At 45.5% G+C, this 14,874-nt stretch overlaps 2 protein-coding genes across 4 annotated transcripts; one reads left to right on the top strand and one right to left on the bottom strand.

Moving 5' to 3' along the window:
- Nucleotides 1-1,131: 1,131 nt before the first annotated feature.
- On the bottom strand, nucleotides 1,132-5,412 carry ubxn6 (UBX domain protein 6). Of its 2 annotated transcripts, none has more exons than XM_076039467.1 (11): nucleotides 5,227-5,412; nucleotides 4,584-4,747; nucleotides 4,262-4,323; nucleotides 4,041-4,175; nucleotides 3,796-3,893; nucleotides 3,596-3,671; nucleotides 3,422-3,506; nucleotides 3,085-3,304; nucleotides 2,631-2,761; nucleotides 2,405-2,553; nucleotides 1,132-2,109 (listed from the first exon to the last, which is right to left on the bottom strand). In XM_076039467.1, the coding sequence occupies exons 1-11, from the start codon at nucleotides 5,307-5,309 to the stop codon at nucleotides 1,984-1,986; spliced, it is 1,329 nt and encodes a 442-aa protein (XP_075895582.1). In that variant the 5' UTR covers nucleotides 5,310-5,412; the 3' UTR covers nucleotides 1,132-1,983. The 2 variants fall into 2 exon arrangements, with proteins under 2 accessions (XP_075895582.1, XP_075895583.1); XM_076039468.1 differs by having other exon boundaries at nucleotides 4,041-4,165; nucleotides 4,258-4,323; nucleotides 5,227-5,411.
- Nucleotides 5,413-6,387: 975 nt separating this feature from the next.
- Nucleotides 6,388-14,753, top strand: uap1 (UDP-N-acetylglucosamine pyrophosphorylase 1). 2 transcript variants are annotated; one of them, XM_076039659.1, is made up of 11 exons: nucleotides 6,388-6,534; nucleotides 7,301-7,597; nucleotides 8,838-9,042; nucleotides 9,538-9,713; nucleotides 9,837-10,009; nucleotides 11,253-11,446; nucleotides 11,553-11,693; nucleotides 12,412-12,600; nucleotides 12,920-12,961; nucleotides 13,850-13,916; nucleotides 14,004-14,753. In XM_076039659.1, coding segments are annotated over exons 1-11 (1,578 nt in total). In that variant the 5' UTR covers nucleotides 6,388-6,533; the 3' UTR covers nucleotides 14,097-14,753. The 2 variants fall into 2 exon arrangements, with proteins under 2 accessions (XP_075895774.1, XP_075895775.1); XM_076039660.1 differs by lacking the exon at nucleotides 12,920-12,961.
- Nucleotides 14,754-14,874: the final 121 nt, after the last annotated feature.

The following is a 14,874-nucleotide window of genomic DNA, read 5'->3' as shown; positions in this document are numbered from 1 at the left end:
CTTTTACTGTCTTCTCATTATTCCTCAGCAGGTATTTAACCCTTTAGTTTAACAAATGTGTTTGGGGTATCAGTTGCCAAGCGCACCTTGATCCTCGAAAGGAAAATACCACTTAGAGGATTTGAAGGGGCTTTCATTTGTCACACTAAAATGTGGTTTTGATTCAATGCATCAGCTTTAGAAAACGTAATATCTAAACACAAGGGAGGTCAGGTGATGCTGACCGATTCATACAGACTGGAGCCACATTTGTCTTCTGTTGAGATGCACTGGAAGCCACTTTATTCATAGGGAGGATTAACAGCAACAACATTTTGACAACTTTTCCCTCAACTTCACTCACTGCAGTTGAATACCTGCGAGTGAAGCTGGGCAAAGAGCAGATGAGCGTTAGTGAAGTGTCCTGAAAATGAACAGGACCACATACTTATATTCAATTCAAACCAAAATAGTTTTAAGGACGGTCAAGATCATTTGTGTGAAACTTGCTTTGAATGTGGTCAAGATAATTAGAGGTAGTCTGTTCAGCTCAAACTGAAATGCATCTATGAACTTACCTGGAGTTGTGTACAGCAAGACCAGAGTCAAATAATAAGTAATTACTCAGTTAGTGTTAAGAAGAAAAAAAAAGGGGCCTCAGGCCTTTACAGAAACTGTTTTATCCCATCAGGCATGATGTCAAAACACAACTTTTCATTAAAGCTGACCTGACATGACCACTGCCACATTCAACAACAGAAACACAAATTATTATATGAATTTGCAGGAAGTTGTAGCAACATAAATGATCTAAGACCAGCGCAGAGCAAAAGTTTTGTGGGATTCTTGTCATTTCATATTCAGTGCAAAGTCATGACTCCTCGACAAATAATCATCTCAGATTTTAATCTTCACATGGGGGTGCAACTGCACTTGAGAGCAGGTCTAGGCGGTTGCAGCAGACTCCTACCACACCCCATTACACCAGTTTGCAGAAACAGACATTGTTTAAAGCCAGAGAAGGCAAATCAAATTGAGAATTTAAATGACTTTTAAAATCTCAGATACAACCAGTGCACAGAGACAATGACTCAGCAGCTTCTATAGTTTCCTGTTCTGTTTTAGGGGAGCTTTTTATCAATAAGCAGTGAAAAACAAGCTGAATTTGAAGAAAATTCAGGGCTATTATTAGAAGACTATCCCCAAGTCCAGATGAGGCTGAAAAATACATTTAACGTCTAAGTGTGCAAAATTGTACTGTGACAGTTTTTTTTTTAAATGCTTATATTGGCCAAAAAGGGAAAAAGACCAAACTGGATGATCAAGACAGATGATGCAAACAATATGATGCAAAGAAAATGTGAACCCAGGCCTCAGAGGTTGCTTAAATCTCTGTCTCATTGTAATAGTTGACACACTGACTATGGATGAAATTACAAGTCTCCCTTTAATAAAAAGACAGAAGCCATCTGCTGCGGAAAAATGAACAGATTCACGAGGCTACATCACGTTTGTATTCTCTGACTGACTGAGGAATCGGAGGCGTCGCCCTGCTATTGAGGCGCACCAATGTGCTGACACAGTTAAAGCGAGATCTCTCAACATGCCGCAAACGTGCAACACAACTGGACTGTTAAGACTGCAGGGAGCAGCACACACCGTGGATGCTGCTGTCCGTTAACTACACGGTATTAATAATCACTCGGGGTGCAACAGAAAATTACACTTGTCATTTCCTTCAAAAAAAAAAAACCTGGCATGGCCCTTGTGTGGACAAGAGGGGAGGACGCTGTGCGCAGGATGAAGCTGCCCCCACCCAGCTTGTCACTGCTACTGAACCGTTTTACAGAATTTGTGAAAAATAAACTTGTTTGCAATCTTTTTTTTGTTTTTTGTTTTTTTACAGGGACAACTTCACGCCAGCCGTAGTGCCATTAGGGGAGGTACAAACGTTAGCAGGGGCAAGTGTGGGTAGGCGGGGGTCTCCACGCTCCGACTGGGTGCTCAGCTCATGGTCCGAATGCTTTCTAGCAGCTCTGGTTTGAGGAGGGTGGGACTCTTTCCGCCTGCTGCAGCGATGTCCGCCTGCACAGCTGCGTCCCAGGCAAAGGTGAGTAGAGCTGCAGGGACCTGGTGACCAAAAAAAAACAACAACCTCAAGTCAGGCTGCAAATACTGGTGTGTAAATGGCTCAAATGCATGGACTTCAGTGTCCTGGTGGTGAACGGGTTTTTTTTTTTTTTTTTTTACACATTTTTGTGTTTGTGCACATGAATGTTTTCAGAAAACAAGGCAAGCCTTGAAAGTTTTCAAAATTCCTGATGGTAGTACTTCAGGACATATTGTATAATACTGTGCCGCCGTTGTCCCTATTAAAAATGCTTTGCTTTGTCTACACCAGGGCGAAAGAGTTGATCCAACCCACCAGGTTACTCTCGGCGAGCGCCACGTCCTCAGACTCATGGAGTTTCTGACCTCCGGGAGCGATGAGCTCAAAGGGCTGCCAGCCATCCACCAACGATTCCCGAACAAACCCAAAGAGCACCGGCAGTCGATCCCACGCATAAAAGACACCTTGAATCACATACACGCACAAATCAGTTCCACGTCCACCCTCACTTGTTTCTCCATGTTGAGAGGACGTTCTTAACCTTGCAGCAGGTTCCCATCGGGCAGTCTGATCCTCAGCAGGGTGTAGTTGTATTTTCTCCTCTCCCTCTGCTCCTCTCTCTCCCTCATGGCCTTCGTGCGCATCATTGTGTTCTTCTCCACTAAATCAGCCCTGGGAGAAACACACAAAGGTCACAGCTGTTTGATGTCCCGGTGGACAAACACCTGCAACAGTCTCCGCAGTTGTCTGTGAGGGGTGACGATGTGTTCCAAGCCCATTTGACGTTGTGACAAATGCTGAGGGTTGTGCTGCAACTGTGTGGCTGGAGGTCTTACAGGACCCAAAACGTGACGATGAGTTGTGTAGTACGCTGTGTTGTACAGGTCTTACATTGCTGAGGCATCAGGTCGCTAGTGGATGAGTTTTTAGAAACGTGCATTGGCAATGTAAGTACATGGTGCCACATGCAAAAGTTGTTGGTTCACTTCATGTACCTCTGTTGTTGCTCCTTCTTCAGCTCCTCCGCCGTCAGGTTGTAGAACTCAGGTGGCAGCTCAAAGTGTTGGGCGTTGGCCGATGCCCTGAACGCCTGCGGCTGTCTGTCCAGCTGTGCTCTGACCGGCTCTCCTCTTTGGAGACGATCTCTCCTCTCCTTCATCAACTCCAGAGCATCGGCACTGTGCTCTGTTAACACCAGGAACTCTTCTTCTTCATCTGCTCCCACGACAAAAACAACAACTTTAATGAGCAAAGGCCCGGCTGGCCATCTTGAGAGATGTCTCGGGTCTGGCAACATGCAGCTGGCTGAAATGCTGCTTCATCAGCATTTACCTTGGCCCTCTACAGGAAGCATGATGCTGGTGAAACCTAGGGCCTGAAGAAACTCTCGAGTGCCCTCCACCGGGCGCACCTTCTCCTGAATTGCATGAAAAAATAGGAGTTAAAGAAAATCATTCCACTTGTGTAACAAATATGATACTTTTAAACATCGCTGGGTAAGCACACCTGGAACACCTTGTTGCTGAGTTTAATCTTCCTGTATTTCTCTTCTGTTGGATTCTTACAGATATTGTCAACATACCTGTTGACAGAACAAGTGGAAGACGTGGGAATTTGTAAGAATAACAAAAGAATTGAACTCAAGTTCACAGTCAGTCTCTGCTGGATGACAACCTTAAGATTTGCCACGGTACCAGGCGTCTTACTTGCTTATGATGTCTACGGCGGCTTTCACTTTCTCTCTGTCTTTGTTGAAAGTGTGCACCATCATCACGGAGGCCTCCACTTCATCCTCCTCAAACCGCTGCCAGGAACAACACAGTGCAAGTTGTATTAACATCACACTCGAGAACACTCTAGATTCATTTCCAGATTAAGGGGCTGTGTTACTAGGAAATCATGGAAAACTTCCATATTAGCTAATAAGATGACAACACGTGTGCAGACCTACCATGAAAATGGCTTCTTTGATGCTTGCCTCCCTGTCGCTCTTTGTCAAAGAGGCTCCGGTCAGCGGACAGGTGAAATACACACCGGACACTGACAGGCAGGAAAACTCTTGAGATCGGGGAAGCACTTGAGATCCCTAGAAAGGTTACCCAAACATAAAAAAAAATAATACAAGGACTGATGGCTGGATCTAAGGAAGATCCAATAGAGTTTATTACGAACCTCTGCGACTGCCTTTTCACTCTCTGCCAATGCAACGGCCTCAGCCTCCAGCTCTCGTTTTACTACAAGGAAAGAGGAACATTCATAAAAAAAAAAAATAATGATAAAAATTATGAAATAAATACAATTACAACGACCAACCATTTCACAAAAGCAGCACTGTGGAAGTAACAACACAAGGATCGAGGATTACACAAATTATTATGCGGGCATGTAGCTTCAACACAGATTACAGTCTTTAACTGTGGACACAACAGACAGCAACCCAGCCATTAAACCGCACACACACATACACAGCACAGTTTATGCTTGCTGCTCCCACCTTGGTTTCTAATGGCGTCCTGGGAGGTGTGGACCTTTGGCCGCTGCCGCTGATCAACCCGGGCCAGGGCTGCGGCTCCGGCCCGCTGGGCTCCCTCGCTGGGCCCATGACGATGATTCCTGGTGCCGGAGCTGCTCTGCGCCGCCGCTCTTTCGGGCTTCGCACTGCATCAGTACAGCGGCAAATAAACTACGGAGGTCGCGACGTTGGGCACTGTTATTCGTACCTGGATAAGTTCACTTAAACCTGACAGGAAACTAGTGTAAAAGGCTAGACAGCTAGGCTACTTCCCAGGCAGACGTCCGCGTCCAGCCAGTCTACTTAACCTGCATTTGGAGAACATGGGCTAGTAAACTCGTTTAGAGATTAATGTAACTCTGTACTGTGACTGAAATTAGAGTCACCCCACTGGCTGAGTATGTATGGATTACATTACATAACATAACATAAGAGTACACAGTGCAAAGTAGCCGACATAGAAAGCGTCGAAAGAGTTACCCTTGCCTGCTAAAAGGAGTTGGTTTACCATAATGGTTATGAGCTAACGTTAAGCCATAATACTTGACAGCTCATTCAATTCTGTCACAGCTATCTGTGCGGCTAACGGTTTCCTGCCAAGCTTCGATAAAAGTCTTCTTTTCACCTGGTGTCTTCTGTTAGCGTCTTCCCAGGTCCCGCGGATTTGAATTTAATGTCCTTCTTAATGTCATCGAAAAACTTCTTCATGTCCCTCTACAGTCACAGGAAGACACTATTCACAGGAAACACAGATGAAAAACGCCTCTAGTTTAGCTAGGACAGGGACCAAAACAAAACCGCCTGCTAACTGAGAACTACTTCCGCCTCTCTAGCGATCGTGTGTCTCCCCCTTGTGGCTGGGTCTAAAACTTGAAAGATACTGTTGCGCGTCTGATTTTACGTATCCATTATAGGCCAGTGAAAGGGTATAACCAAAAAGAGTTGGACATATAGTGTTTTAAGTGACTTTAAACTTCCGCTTAAACTAATTACAATCTTCTTCAACCTGATAGCCATTTTGTCATGTCCTCTTTAAAAGTGTCACATATTAAAACATAAACAAAACGGCTCTAATCCTCTCTTTGTTGAGCAAGGGTTGTGTGTTTTGTGTGAATGACACAAATGTCTTTCTACTTTATTCGGCATGGATTCATTGGTTTATATTGTTGTCCAGAGTACACATGCACATTTATATGTGCTCTCTTAAAATTCTGCTGGCACCAGACATCTAAAATATAAGTATTCAATATAACCATGGGGGCTGTAGCCACTGACTTTTATTTTCTTTCCTGTTTAACATTTATTGAAAGAAATCCTTGTATACCCTCCCATACTCTTCTTCCACTATAGACACCCACCGGTTAATATGGAATAAAAAATAAAAAATAAAATAAAATAAAAAATACGAAATTATTCCAACGCAGCGCATATTGCAAATTATCAAAGCAAGATATGCAAAAAGTCAAAATAAGCAATAGCAATTTTCGTAAAAACTAAACTAAAATCCACTTAGACACATTTAATTAACGGGGTCTAAATAAATACATTGAACTCAAGTTTTTATTTGTTGGAAAGTTTAAAAAAAGAAGAAGGTTGGAACGTTTTTTGTTTTGTTTTTTAACTTTCCAACTTAAAACAAGAAAGATTTGTGAATGACACGAACCTGAGTGCAGGATAAGTGGCGAAAGAAAATAGAGGAAATGTGTAATATAGTTAATTAAATTTACGAGGCGTAAACGAACGCATCAGCGCGCCCTCTTCCGTGGCCGGTGCAACCATAGATATCTATGGGTGCAACTGCCACGTCAAACGTGACGCTACAAGAGGTGTAGACCGGGCAGCGTTTCCCAGTGGGAGGCGTCCCACTTTGTCCAGTGTTCACCACTACTGCGGTCCTAACAAACGGAGAACACATCACAGAGGTAAGACTCAAGTGTTTTGTTTTGTGTTTTTTTTTTTTTTATTATTATTATTATAATTATTTAAACGGTACCTCATACTTTGTCACAGCTATCTGTTTCTTAGCCGTTTAGCTGCTAGCATGATGCTACGGTGCTGTCACTCGCCGTGCTGCTCCTGTCAACGCAAGCGTCCATACAGTCTAACGGAGCCAACACTTGAGAGTCTGACCTGCAGGGCTTCATCACACCGTTTATTTAGGGAGACATATATATATATTTTTTAAGTTACTGGCAGAGCATGTTAACAGCGTCCTGATGCGGAGCTTCAGCTTCAACACGCTGTATCAGTGGACCCATTCAAACAGAAGTCTTAACAAGGCTAACAGCTACTAACTTCACGCTCATATCTCAGGATATTTTTTTTTAATTCTCACCAGAACACTCAAAACCAGTGCCGTTTTTTTTTTTTTTTTTTTTTTTTAATTGTAGGCGTATCAGTATAAGAACAACTAGCGTATTGAACTCCACCCTGGCATGTAAGTGGTATGTTGACTGTTGTGTTCTATGACCAGTTATGCGAGTTTGACGAGCACTAAATTGGATTATTACGTCAGTCCAATAGACCCTAAAGTGGTTAGGTGGTTACCCTTAGTGGTTATGCATATCAAACTATATTTGTTATTTCAAATGTTTTTTGTTCGTTTGTTCTGCTGATTTGCCATGAGAAGTGACATGCCTTCATGTCCAGTCTGTAAATGATTTCATTTTCTTCTGTTACTGTGTGGCAGTGTTCGAAAGTGAAACTTCTCAACATGGACCCAAGAATCGGTGAACTGGCCAAAAGGTTGGCTGAGGCCGACCAGGCTCACCTCCTGCAGTTCTGGCCTGAGCTGAGCCCCACAGAGCAGAACAGCTTGATCCTCGACATGGAGGGTATGGACTTTCAGGAGATCAACGGTTTCTTCAAGAGCGCCATGGAGACAACCAGCTGCAGCAAGCAGGAGAAGATGGACACTCGCATGGAGCCAGTGCCTCGGGACGTACTGGGGAGTGTGACCAAGGACAGGGATTGCCTCAAAGCCTGGGAGCGTTTAGGTGGGGTCCTTTAAGACAGTCGCTGCCTTGCTTGTGAAATGTTTCTCAATCACATTCTAGAACATTGGCAAAGTAAACCAAAACCAAATGTAATCCTGAATGTGTTTATGGTTTTTGACTGCGGGGAAGCAGAAGCGCACAGTTGCTTGTTATGAACTCAGAAGACAGTTTCTGTATTACTGTGGAATAAAAACGGGGCATAAACCCAGCAGAAGCTCTTGAACACAGCAGTTAAGGATTAATGAACACCTTAAATATGCCGCGATGGCCCACTGCTAAGACAGAGAGAAGATTCCCTGGAATGTTTCCGGGAAGCCTTAACAAAAGGATTAAAATGTCACGAGATGACACAGACGCTTTGATGTTGCTGAGAGAGCTCAGGTTTCACCAAGTGATAGCGATTTGTGAGGATTTTTGGCCCGATTAAAACAACCACTACTGATTTAAACAAAAAAACAAAAACAAACCCAGAGCTTATGTAACAGCTCAAGAAAAGTAAACACTGATCAGTGGTTGGGAGTGCTCTCTGTGTTCGCTGTGTGGTTGTCTATACTCTCATAAGGAATCCCATCTTGTGTCAATTTCACATGTGAGTAACTGAGCTTGTTATTCCTTATACTTTACGCAATCTCTCCCGCTCCTCAGCCCATTGCAGTGGGGGTCTGACCACTTAGTGAGTTTTTTTTTCCCCCTAAATCTGCACTCTTACTTCCCCTGATGGGAGGATGACGGAGAGAACAGGCACCAGGACACATCTGCTTTCGATTTAGGCCTGACGTAAAACAGCATCACGGCTTGACCCTCATGTGTGAGGTCACACTGTTCTGTTGCTACCAAATCTTGCTTGGGTGTGGGGCGTGTGTGTCAGAGAGAGGGAGAAACTTCCCCAGAGTTTGGGTGGGTTGCCAGCCATCCCAAGCTCCTGGTTTTGCACTTTGGTATTTACTGGAAAAAATGCAGTTTTTGTCATGTGTTTGTGTATCGAGTCACTTGGCAGCAGCAGTTTACATAAGATGAATGGGGAAAACCCATGAACTACCATAGTGCTCCCGGATCACTGTAGTTCTGTTAGTAGCCATAGACTTTTTAGCATTGATGTAACAAATGCTCTTATTAAGTGAGCTCATCTGTGTTTTTGTAATTTTATTTTTTTAAATGTAATTTCAGAAGCAATATTGTTTTCTATTAAAAAAAAAAACAAACTTTCTTCCAGTTTTTGAACTGCTCTGTGCTTTTCCAGGTCTGGAGTGCATCGCTCAGAATAAAGTGGCCGTCCTGCTGCTGGCGGGGGGCCAGGGAACCAGGCTGGGGGTCTCTTATCCCAAAGGCATGTACGACGTGGGGCTGCCGTCTCACAAGACCCTCTTTCAGATCCAGGCTGAACGCATATTGAAGCTGCAACAGCTGGCTGAAAAGGAGCAAAAACCCAAGTGCTGTATTCCCTGGTAAGACGTTCAATTGCCTGTCCCCTGAAGCACAGCTTCACGTGTAGAAGATTGCATCATCTGACACGTCCTTCACTTTATATACTGTTGGATTGCCTGATGTTTCAAAGGCTCCTGTCACTGCACCAAAGGAAGTTGTTGCTGTAAATGGATAAGTCATAGGGCGGACCAAAGGCTTTGGAACGTGAGACAAGGAGCATTGTAAATGTTAGTGCTCCATACTGATATATGACCGTGCAGATAAGATTTAACAACCATCAAATTTTATGTTGGGGTCGACAGCAGGTCTGTTACTGTAAGGAAGTTGGACATTTGTTAATCAATAGTATTATTGTTGTCAGTATGAGGTATTCATTTTTTGTTATTGTCTTCACTTCAGATAGTAAATGTACTCACTTTAATCACTTCAACAATTATCTCTGAGAGCAGGTTTTCCAGCAAAGGTTGTTTAAGATGAATTTGCAAAGAGGAAACCAACTCCTGTGTTGCCTTCAGGTACATCATGACCAGCGGCAGGACGATGGAGGCCACCAAGGACTTCTTCTCACGACATGACAACTTTGGCTTGGACAAGAAGAACATCGTCTTCTTTCAGCAGGGAATGCTTCCGGCCATGGATTACAACGGCAAGATCATCCTGGAGAGCAAAGGGAAGCTCTCCATGGCACCTGGTGAGGCCGCTTGGGTTTTCAAGCTTTTTTTTTTTTTGGCTCTTTGGGTTCTTTTATTGTGTTTGTTTTGGTTTAAGCGTATATGTTCAAATGGCTTTTTTTTTTTTTACTGCTCTGCTTTAGATGGCAATGGGGGTCTTTACAGAGCACTGGGGAATCAGGGTATCATGGACGACCTGGAGCGGCGGGGGATCGAGTTCATCCATGTGTACTGCGTTGACAACATCCTGGTCAAAGTGGCCGACCCCGTCTTTGTTGGTTTCTGTGTGGAGAAGGAGGCCGACTGTGGAGCCAAGGTCGGTTACAATCTGTAGATGAGCGATAGCCAGTGGCTAATTAAAAGAAAGGTATAAATGTTTTACTTACAGCGGGCTCAATTTAGATTTGCATATATTTAAAAGAAAGAAAAATAAATCGGTAAACCAGCTGCAGCATGGGTACATTAACACACAGATGGACAAAAATAAGAAAAATCAACAATTTATGGGGTGCAGCAAAGCCGCTAGTGCAGAGTGGTAAACATGGTGGTGGATTATCCAGGTCTGTTTGAACTCCAGGAAGCACCAAAGGTTCCAGGATGTCGAGTCTTACCTTTACAGTGTGTGTCTGCCTGGCCTTTTAGGTGTGGTTTGTTGTCCGTCTACTCTGGTAGTTTTCTTGGGGATGCGTGCACTGCGCGTCTTCTACCGCTAGGTGGAGGTATACGGCACGTTTTCCAATCCTTGATGTTTATTGGGCAGCTGATTCTTATTTTTTCTGTGAACTATAAAGTTGGAAAAGCAGCAACTACTAACTACAGCCCATGAAACAATAATTCAGACGTCAAACCTCGCAACAAATATTATTGGCAAAAGAAAATTGAGAACAGAAAGTGTCTAAACTAAATAATTGTTCAACTCAGTATTTGTTTTTTTTTAATTCAGTTTTCCACGGCCTGGCAAAATATCACCTGTCAGGAAAAGGCAGAGTTACATTTGGGGTCTTCACTCTCATAAACCAACAGCAAAAAGTCTCTTAACAGTAGAAATAATTTCTTGCAACATTGTTAGGCAAAGCAGCATACTATATGTGTGCACATAATGAAATGGCATGTGCAGTTCAGGCCCTGGTGGCTTCGGACTGACATGAAGGGATCAGAGCAGAGTCGCTGCAGTTCATGCAGCGCCGCTGCAGTTCATGTGGCTTCACCTCCCCCATCCCATCACCACCCCAACCCAAGTGCCTCACCGCAGCTCGTCCACCAACCCCCTCATCAGGACTGCGCTCTGTCATTAGCCACCAGCAGATGGGGAGAGGGTTGTTTCACCCTCGGTGGACTTTTTAACCTGCTGGCTGCGTAATGTGGATTTTATTCCACCCCTTTGTCATTAGCCAAAGCTTTAGTCGAGGTCTGAAGAGGAGCAGTTGGAAATTGTGCATGTGTAACTTTTTATTTTTTTTTTTGATGTAATTTCCTGTGCGGCGTCTTAATTGTTTAGTTCTGGCCATGTGTTTGCTACCTACAAGTGAGAGGAAGAGGGTGGTGCTCCTGTCTCGCAGGTGGTGGAGAAAACCAACCCAACGGAGGCTGTGGGCGTGGTCTGCAAGGTGGACGGCTGCTACCAGGTGGTGGAGTACAGCGAGATCACGCTGGCCACGGCCCAGAAGCGGAGCCCCGACGGCCGGCTCATGTTCAACGCAGGGAACGTGGCCAACCACTTCTTCAGCTTCTCCTTCCTCAGAGATGTTGTACAGTAAGACGGACACGCGCGCTTTTCACTTGGGAGCCTCCGACCGTTGAACCACAACCAAAAGAAGAGGTTCGACCGTCCGCTGATGTTGTTTCTCCGCGTTTAACAGCAAGTATGAGCCACAGCTCCAGCACCACGTGGCCCAGAAGAAGATCCCCTACGTGGACGCCAAGGGTCAACTCATCAGTCCCGACAAACCCAACGGGATCAAGATGGAAAAGTTTGTCTTTGACATCTTTCAGTTTTCCAAGTGAGTACCGGTGGAGTCATTTCTCACGGCAGCGCTGCAAAGCATCAGACTGAAGTTTCCGACTCCCGAAAAACATCTCGCTTTCCACGTTGAGATTTATCCTGCTTCTCTTAAGCCGCTACTAAATCCATCTTTAGAGTGCTTGGGCTGCAGTTCAAACGTTTCTTTTTTTTTTTTTTTTTTTTAATTCTTCCAAGAAATGGCTGGATACTGAATGTTCCTGGCTCTGGGGTTAGGGGGGGTCTGACTAGTCCCTGATCTGTCCTTCTATGCTTCCACCAGCCTCCTACTTTTTTTTTTTTTACTTTTTTTTTTTTACATCGCTGATCTCCATCCCAGCAGCTCTCGCCCAGTGCCGAGCTGCGCTCCGCTCCGGCACACTCAAAACGCAGACCTTGATGGAGTTTTACGAGGTGTTAAGCAGTTCCACCTCCTCCGGCAGCTGCGTGACATCAGCTTCTGAGTCACGCCACTGGTAATAGAACCTTACGTCTCACGAACGGATTCCTGAAGTGACGGAACGACCAGGAAATGTCCTGCTTCCTTCAAGCTTCCTTGGTCGTACGTCCGAGTGTCGTGCAGGCGTGAGCAAACTACGGCCCGGGGGCCATCAGCGGCCCGTTGAGCTTTTTAATCCGGCCCGCCAAACTTGAAGAAATTATATTAATAGTTAGCAAGTCATAAAATAGCTGTATTTTGTCGCATTGTGTCCCAAAAGGAAGTTTGTCGTGTACGAGGTCCTGCGCGAAGATGAGTTCTCGCCCCTGAAGAATGCCGACAGGCAGGATGGGAAGGACACGCCCACCACGGCGAGACACGCCCTCACCTCCCTCCACCACCGCTGGGTGCTCAACGCAGGCGGACACTTCATCGACGAGAACGGCCGACGGGTGCCAGCCATCCCCAGGTGACCGCTCTGCGCCTGATCAGAAAACACACACACACACACACACACACACACACACACACACACACACGCACGCACTGACATTGACAGCATCCGTTACAAAACTTTTTTTTTTTTTTTTAAGGGATTTCCATTTTTGGTGTATTTGTGATTTATATATTCTTTTTATTCTTCTTTTTTTTTTATTACACGTAAAATTCCTTTTGCCTGACATTCCCTCTCATTCCCTCTCATTCCCTCTCACTCCCTCTCACTCCCTCTCACTCCCTCTCCTCTCATGCTTGGTCTTGCGCCCGTGCGTCCCGTGCAATGTTTCCAGAGACGGAGCAGCAAGCAGCGTCTCAGATGATGGCAAACCAAAGTAATTATTATCGCTCCTGCAGCTTTTCCCATGCAGGGTGGCGAGGTCTCGGCTTTCTCTCTACCTTCCCTCCTTCCTCTCCTCCTCTCCCACGCTCCGACGTGTTAACACAATGTTAAATTCCCTCTGAGCCGCCCTGGCACTCTCTGCTCCCTCCCTCGTGCCAGTCTGTCGCCGGTTCCTCCTGTCTCTCTCCTCAGCCGCTGCGGCTGAAAGAAATGGAGGCGCGGATGGAGTTCTGACAGCGTCGCGTAGGCCCTGCGTCCCGGGGTCGGATGATGTGCAGCCGTAATAACCTGCTGACAGTTTCACTTTCCTCCTTGGACGGTTACTACTAATGCGCACTCTGCGCTTGCATGCTGGGTAAAGGCAGTCGGCGGCAGCTCTGCGGCAGGCGACCACCCTGAGGGCCGGCCTTCCACTGCTTGCTTCGTCGGCCAAATCCACCTGCTTTCCTGAATTTATTCATTTAGCTTGGAATGGGAATGTGTTTCAGCAACATTCATGGCTTCCATGAATGTCTTTCCAGCTCCTCCAAGGTGCGCCTCTCCTGCCGAAACCTTCAGCTTCTTCCACCATCGGCCGCTCAGAAGGTTTTCAGTGTCCCGATTCTGAAAACAAACCATCGGCTGATGGGAATAATGTGATCGCAAAGTCCTGCTGCACCATTATCCATCAGTCGTCCGCCTCCTTCCGGAAGGGCTTGTGTTGCGGGTCTGCTGACTAATCACTAGTTGTCTTTGGGAATGACGAAGCCCTTATTCGCTCCCCGTCGAGCTCTTCTCACGAGCAGCTCCAGCCGCTCTCTGAGCCCATCGCTCACTTTTTTTTTTCTTTTCTTCTTATTTTCTTTGGACCCTCCCCGGATTTGCTCCGTTCCCGACGCAGCCTGAAGGACGGAACGGACTTGCCAATCAAATGTGAGATCTCGCCGCTGGTGTCCTACGGGGGAGAGGTAAGGAGTTTGAAAAAGGAGGATTTATTCCCCCCCACCGTCTGTCTGTCAGCCTGAATCAGTCCCTCGCTCATTGTGTCTGTGCAGGGCCTCGAGGAGCTGGTGGGGGGACGAGACTTTCGCCCGACGCTCATCATCGACGAGGACGGAGTCCATGAACTTGTGAAGAACGGCATTTAGACGATGAAGGAAACCGACTGGCGGAAAAACCTCCAAGCGCATCTCGACTTGCGTGGCAAGACACTGTGACGTCACTGCTGTGCAATATTTAAAAAAAAAAAGAAAAGAAAATGTCATGCACGTGTTTGTCAGTAAAGGCCACCCAAATATGACTGGAAAAGGAAGACAAGGGGCCTTGTTTATTTAAGGCAGAATTCTTCTTTTCTTTTCCTTTTTTTTGGGCTTTCTGCGCTATGTAGCTCATACGTATTCTGGTGTGGGTCTCCACTCCTGCTGGTTTTACACTTGAGGAGAGAGAAAGGAAGGAACCCCCCTTTCACACTGGCCAGATAAGTTTCCCCCTCGTGTGCATCTATTTACATCTTTATTTTGGCCACAAGTTTTATTTTTCTATGCACTAATAGATGCTCCGCAGGTTGAAACTTACCTTCTAATTCAGATCATCCGGTGATTTGCCTCCAACATCCAAGTCAAGAGCATAAGTGTTTCTCATTAAGGGTGTAATCATGGTACAATATAACAGGGTTTGTGTGTGTGCGGGGGGGGGTTATTTATAATATCTTTTGTTGATAATCGCGGGGAAAATAAAACATATTTCAGCTTGAGATGCCCTGATTTCTATCACCTGTTTATTAAATAATGTTTACTATTGAAAAACCTTGTGCGAGTTGTTTGTGCTGTGTCTCCTTCTCGCGCTCACTCTAAAAGCGTTGGCCACCTTTGCCATGCGGATTAGCAGGTTTTCCGACAGGCCGGTAAACAACGCGAGGCGGCGAGC

The sequence above is a fragment of the Nelusetta ayraudi genome, unplaced genomic scaffold (assembly GCF_046127955.1).
Source record: "Nelusetta ayraudi isolate G7.1 ecotype Tasmania unplaced genomic scaffold, CSIRO-AGI_Nayr_v1 ptg000059l, whole genome shotgun sequence".
NCBI lineage: Eukaryota > Metazoa > Chordata > Actinopteri > Tetraodontiformes > Monacanthidae > Nelusetta > Nelusetta ayraudi.
Note: the sequence above shows the minus strand (reverse complement) of the source record. Positions and strands in the feature narration are given on the sequence as shown.

What these genes read in the sequence shown, in the direction of transcription:
- ubxn6 (XM_076039467.1), bottom strand. Translation starts at nt 5,309, where the DNA reads ATGAAGAAGTTTTTCGATGACATTAAGAAGGACATTAAATTCAAATCC. An exon ending in ACGCTAACAGAAGACACCAG is followed by an intron (nt 4,748 to 5,226) that starts GTGAAAAGAAGA and finishes GTACTGATGCAG; the next exon opens with TGCGAAGCCCGAAAGAGCGG. An exon ending in TCAGCAACAAGGTGTTCCAG is followed by an intron (nt 3,507 to 3,595) that starts GTGTGCTTACCC and finishes CATGCAATTCAG; the next exon opens with GAGAAGGTGCGCCCGGTGGA.
- uap1 (XM_076039659.1), top strand. An exon ending in CGGGTGCCAGCCATCCCCAG is followed by an intron (nt 12,601 to 12,919) that starts GTGACCGCTCTG and finishes CAATGTTTCCAG; the next exon opens with AGACGGAGCAGCAAGCAGCG. An exon ending in TGGTGTCCTACGGGGGAGAG is followed by an intron (nt 13,917 to 14,003) that starts GTAAGGAGTTTG and finishes GTGTCTGTGCAG; the next exon opens with GGCCTCGAGGAGCTGGTGGG.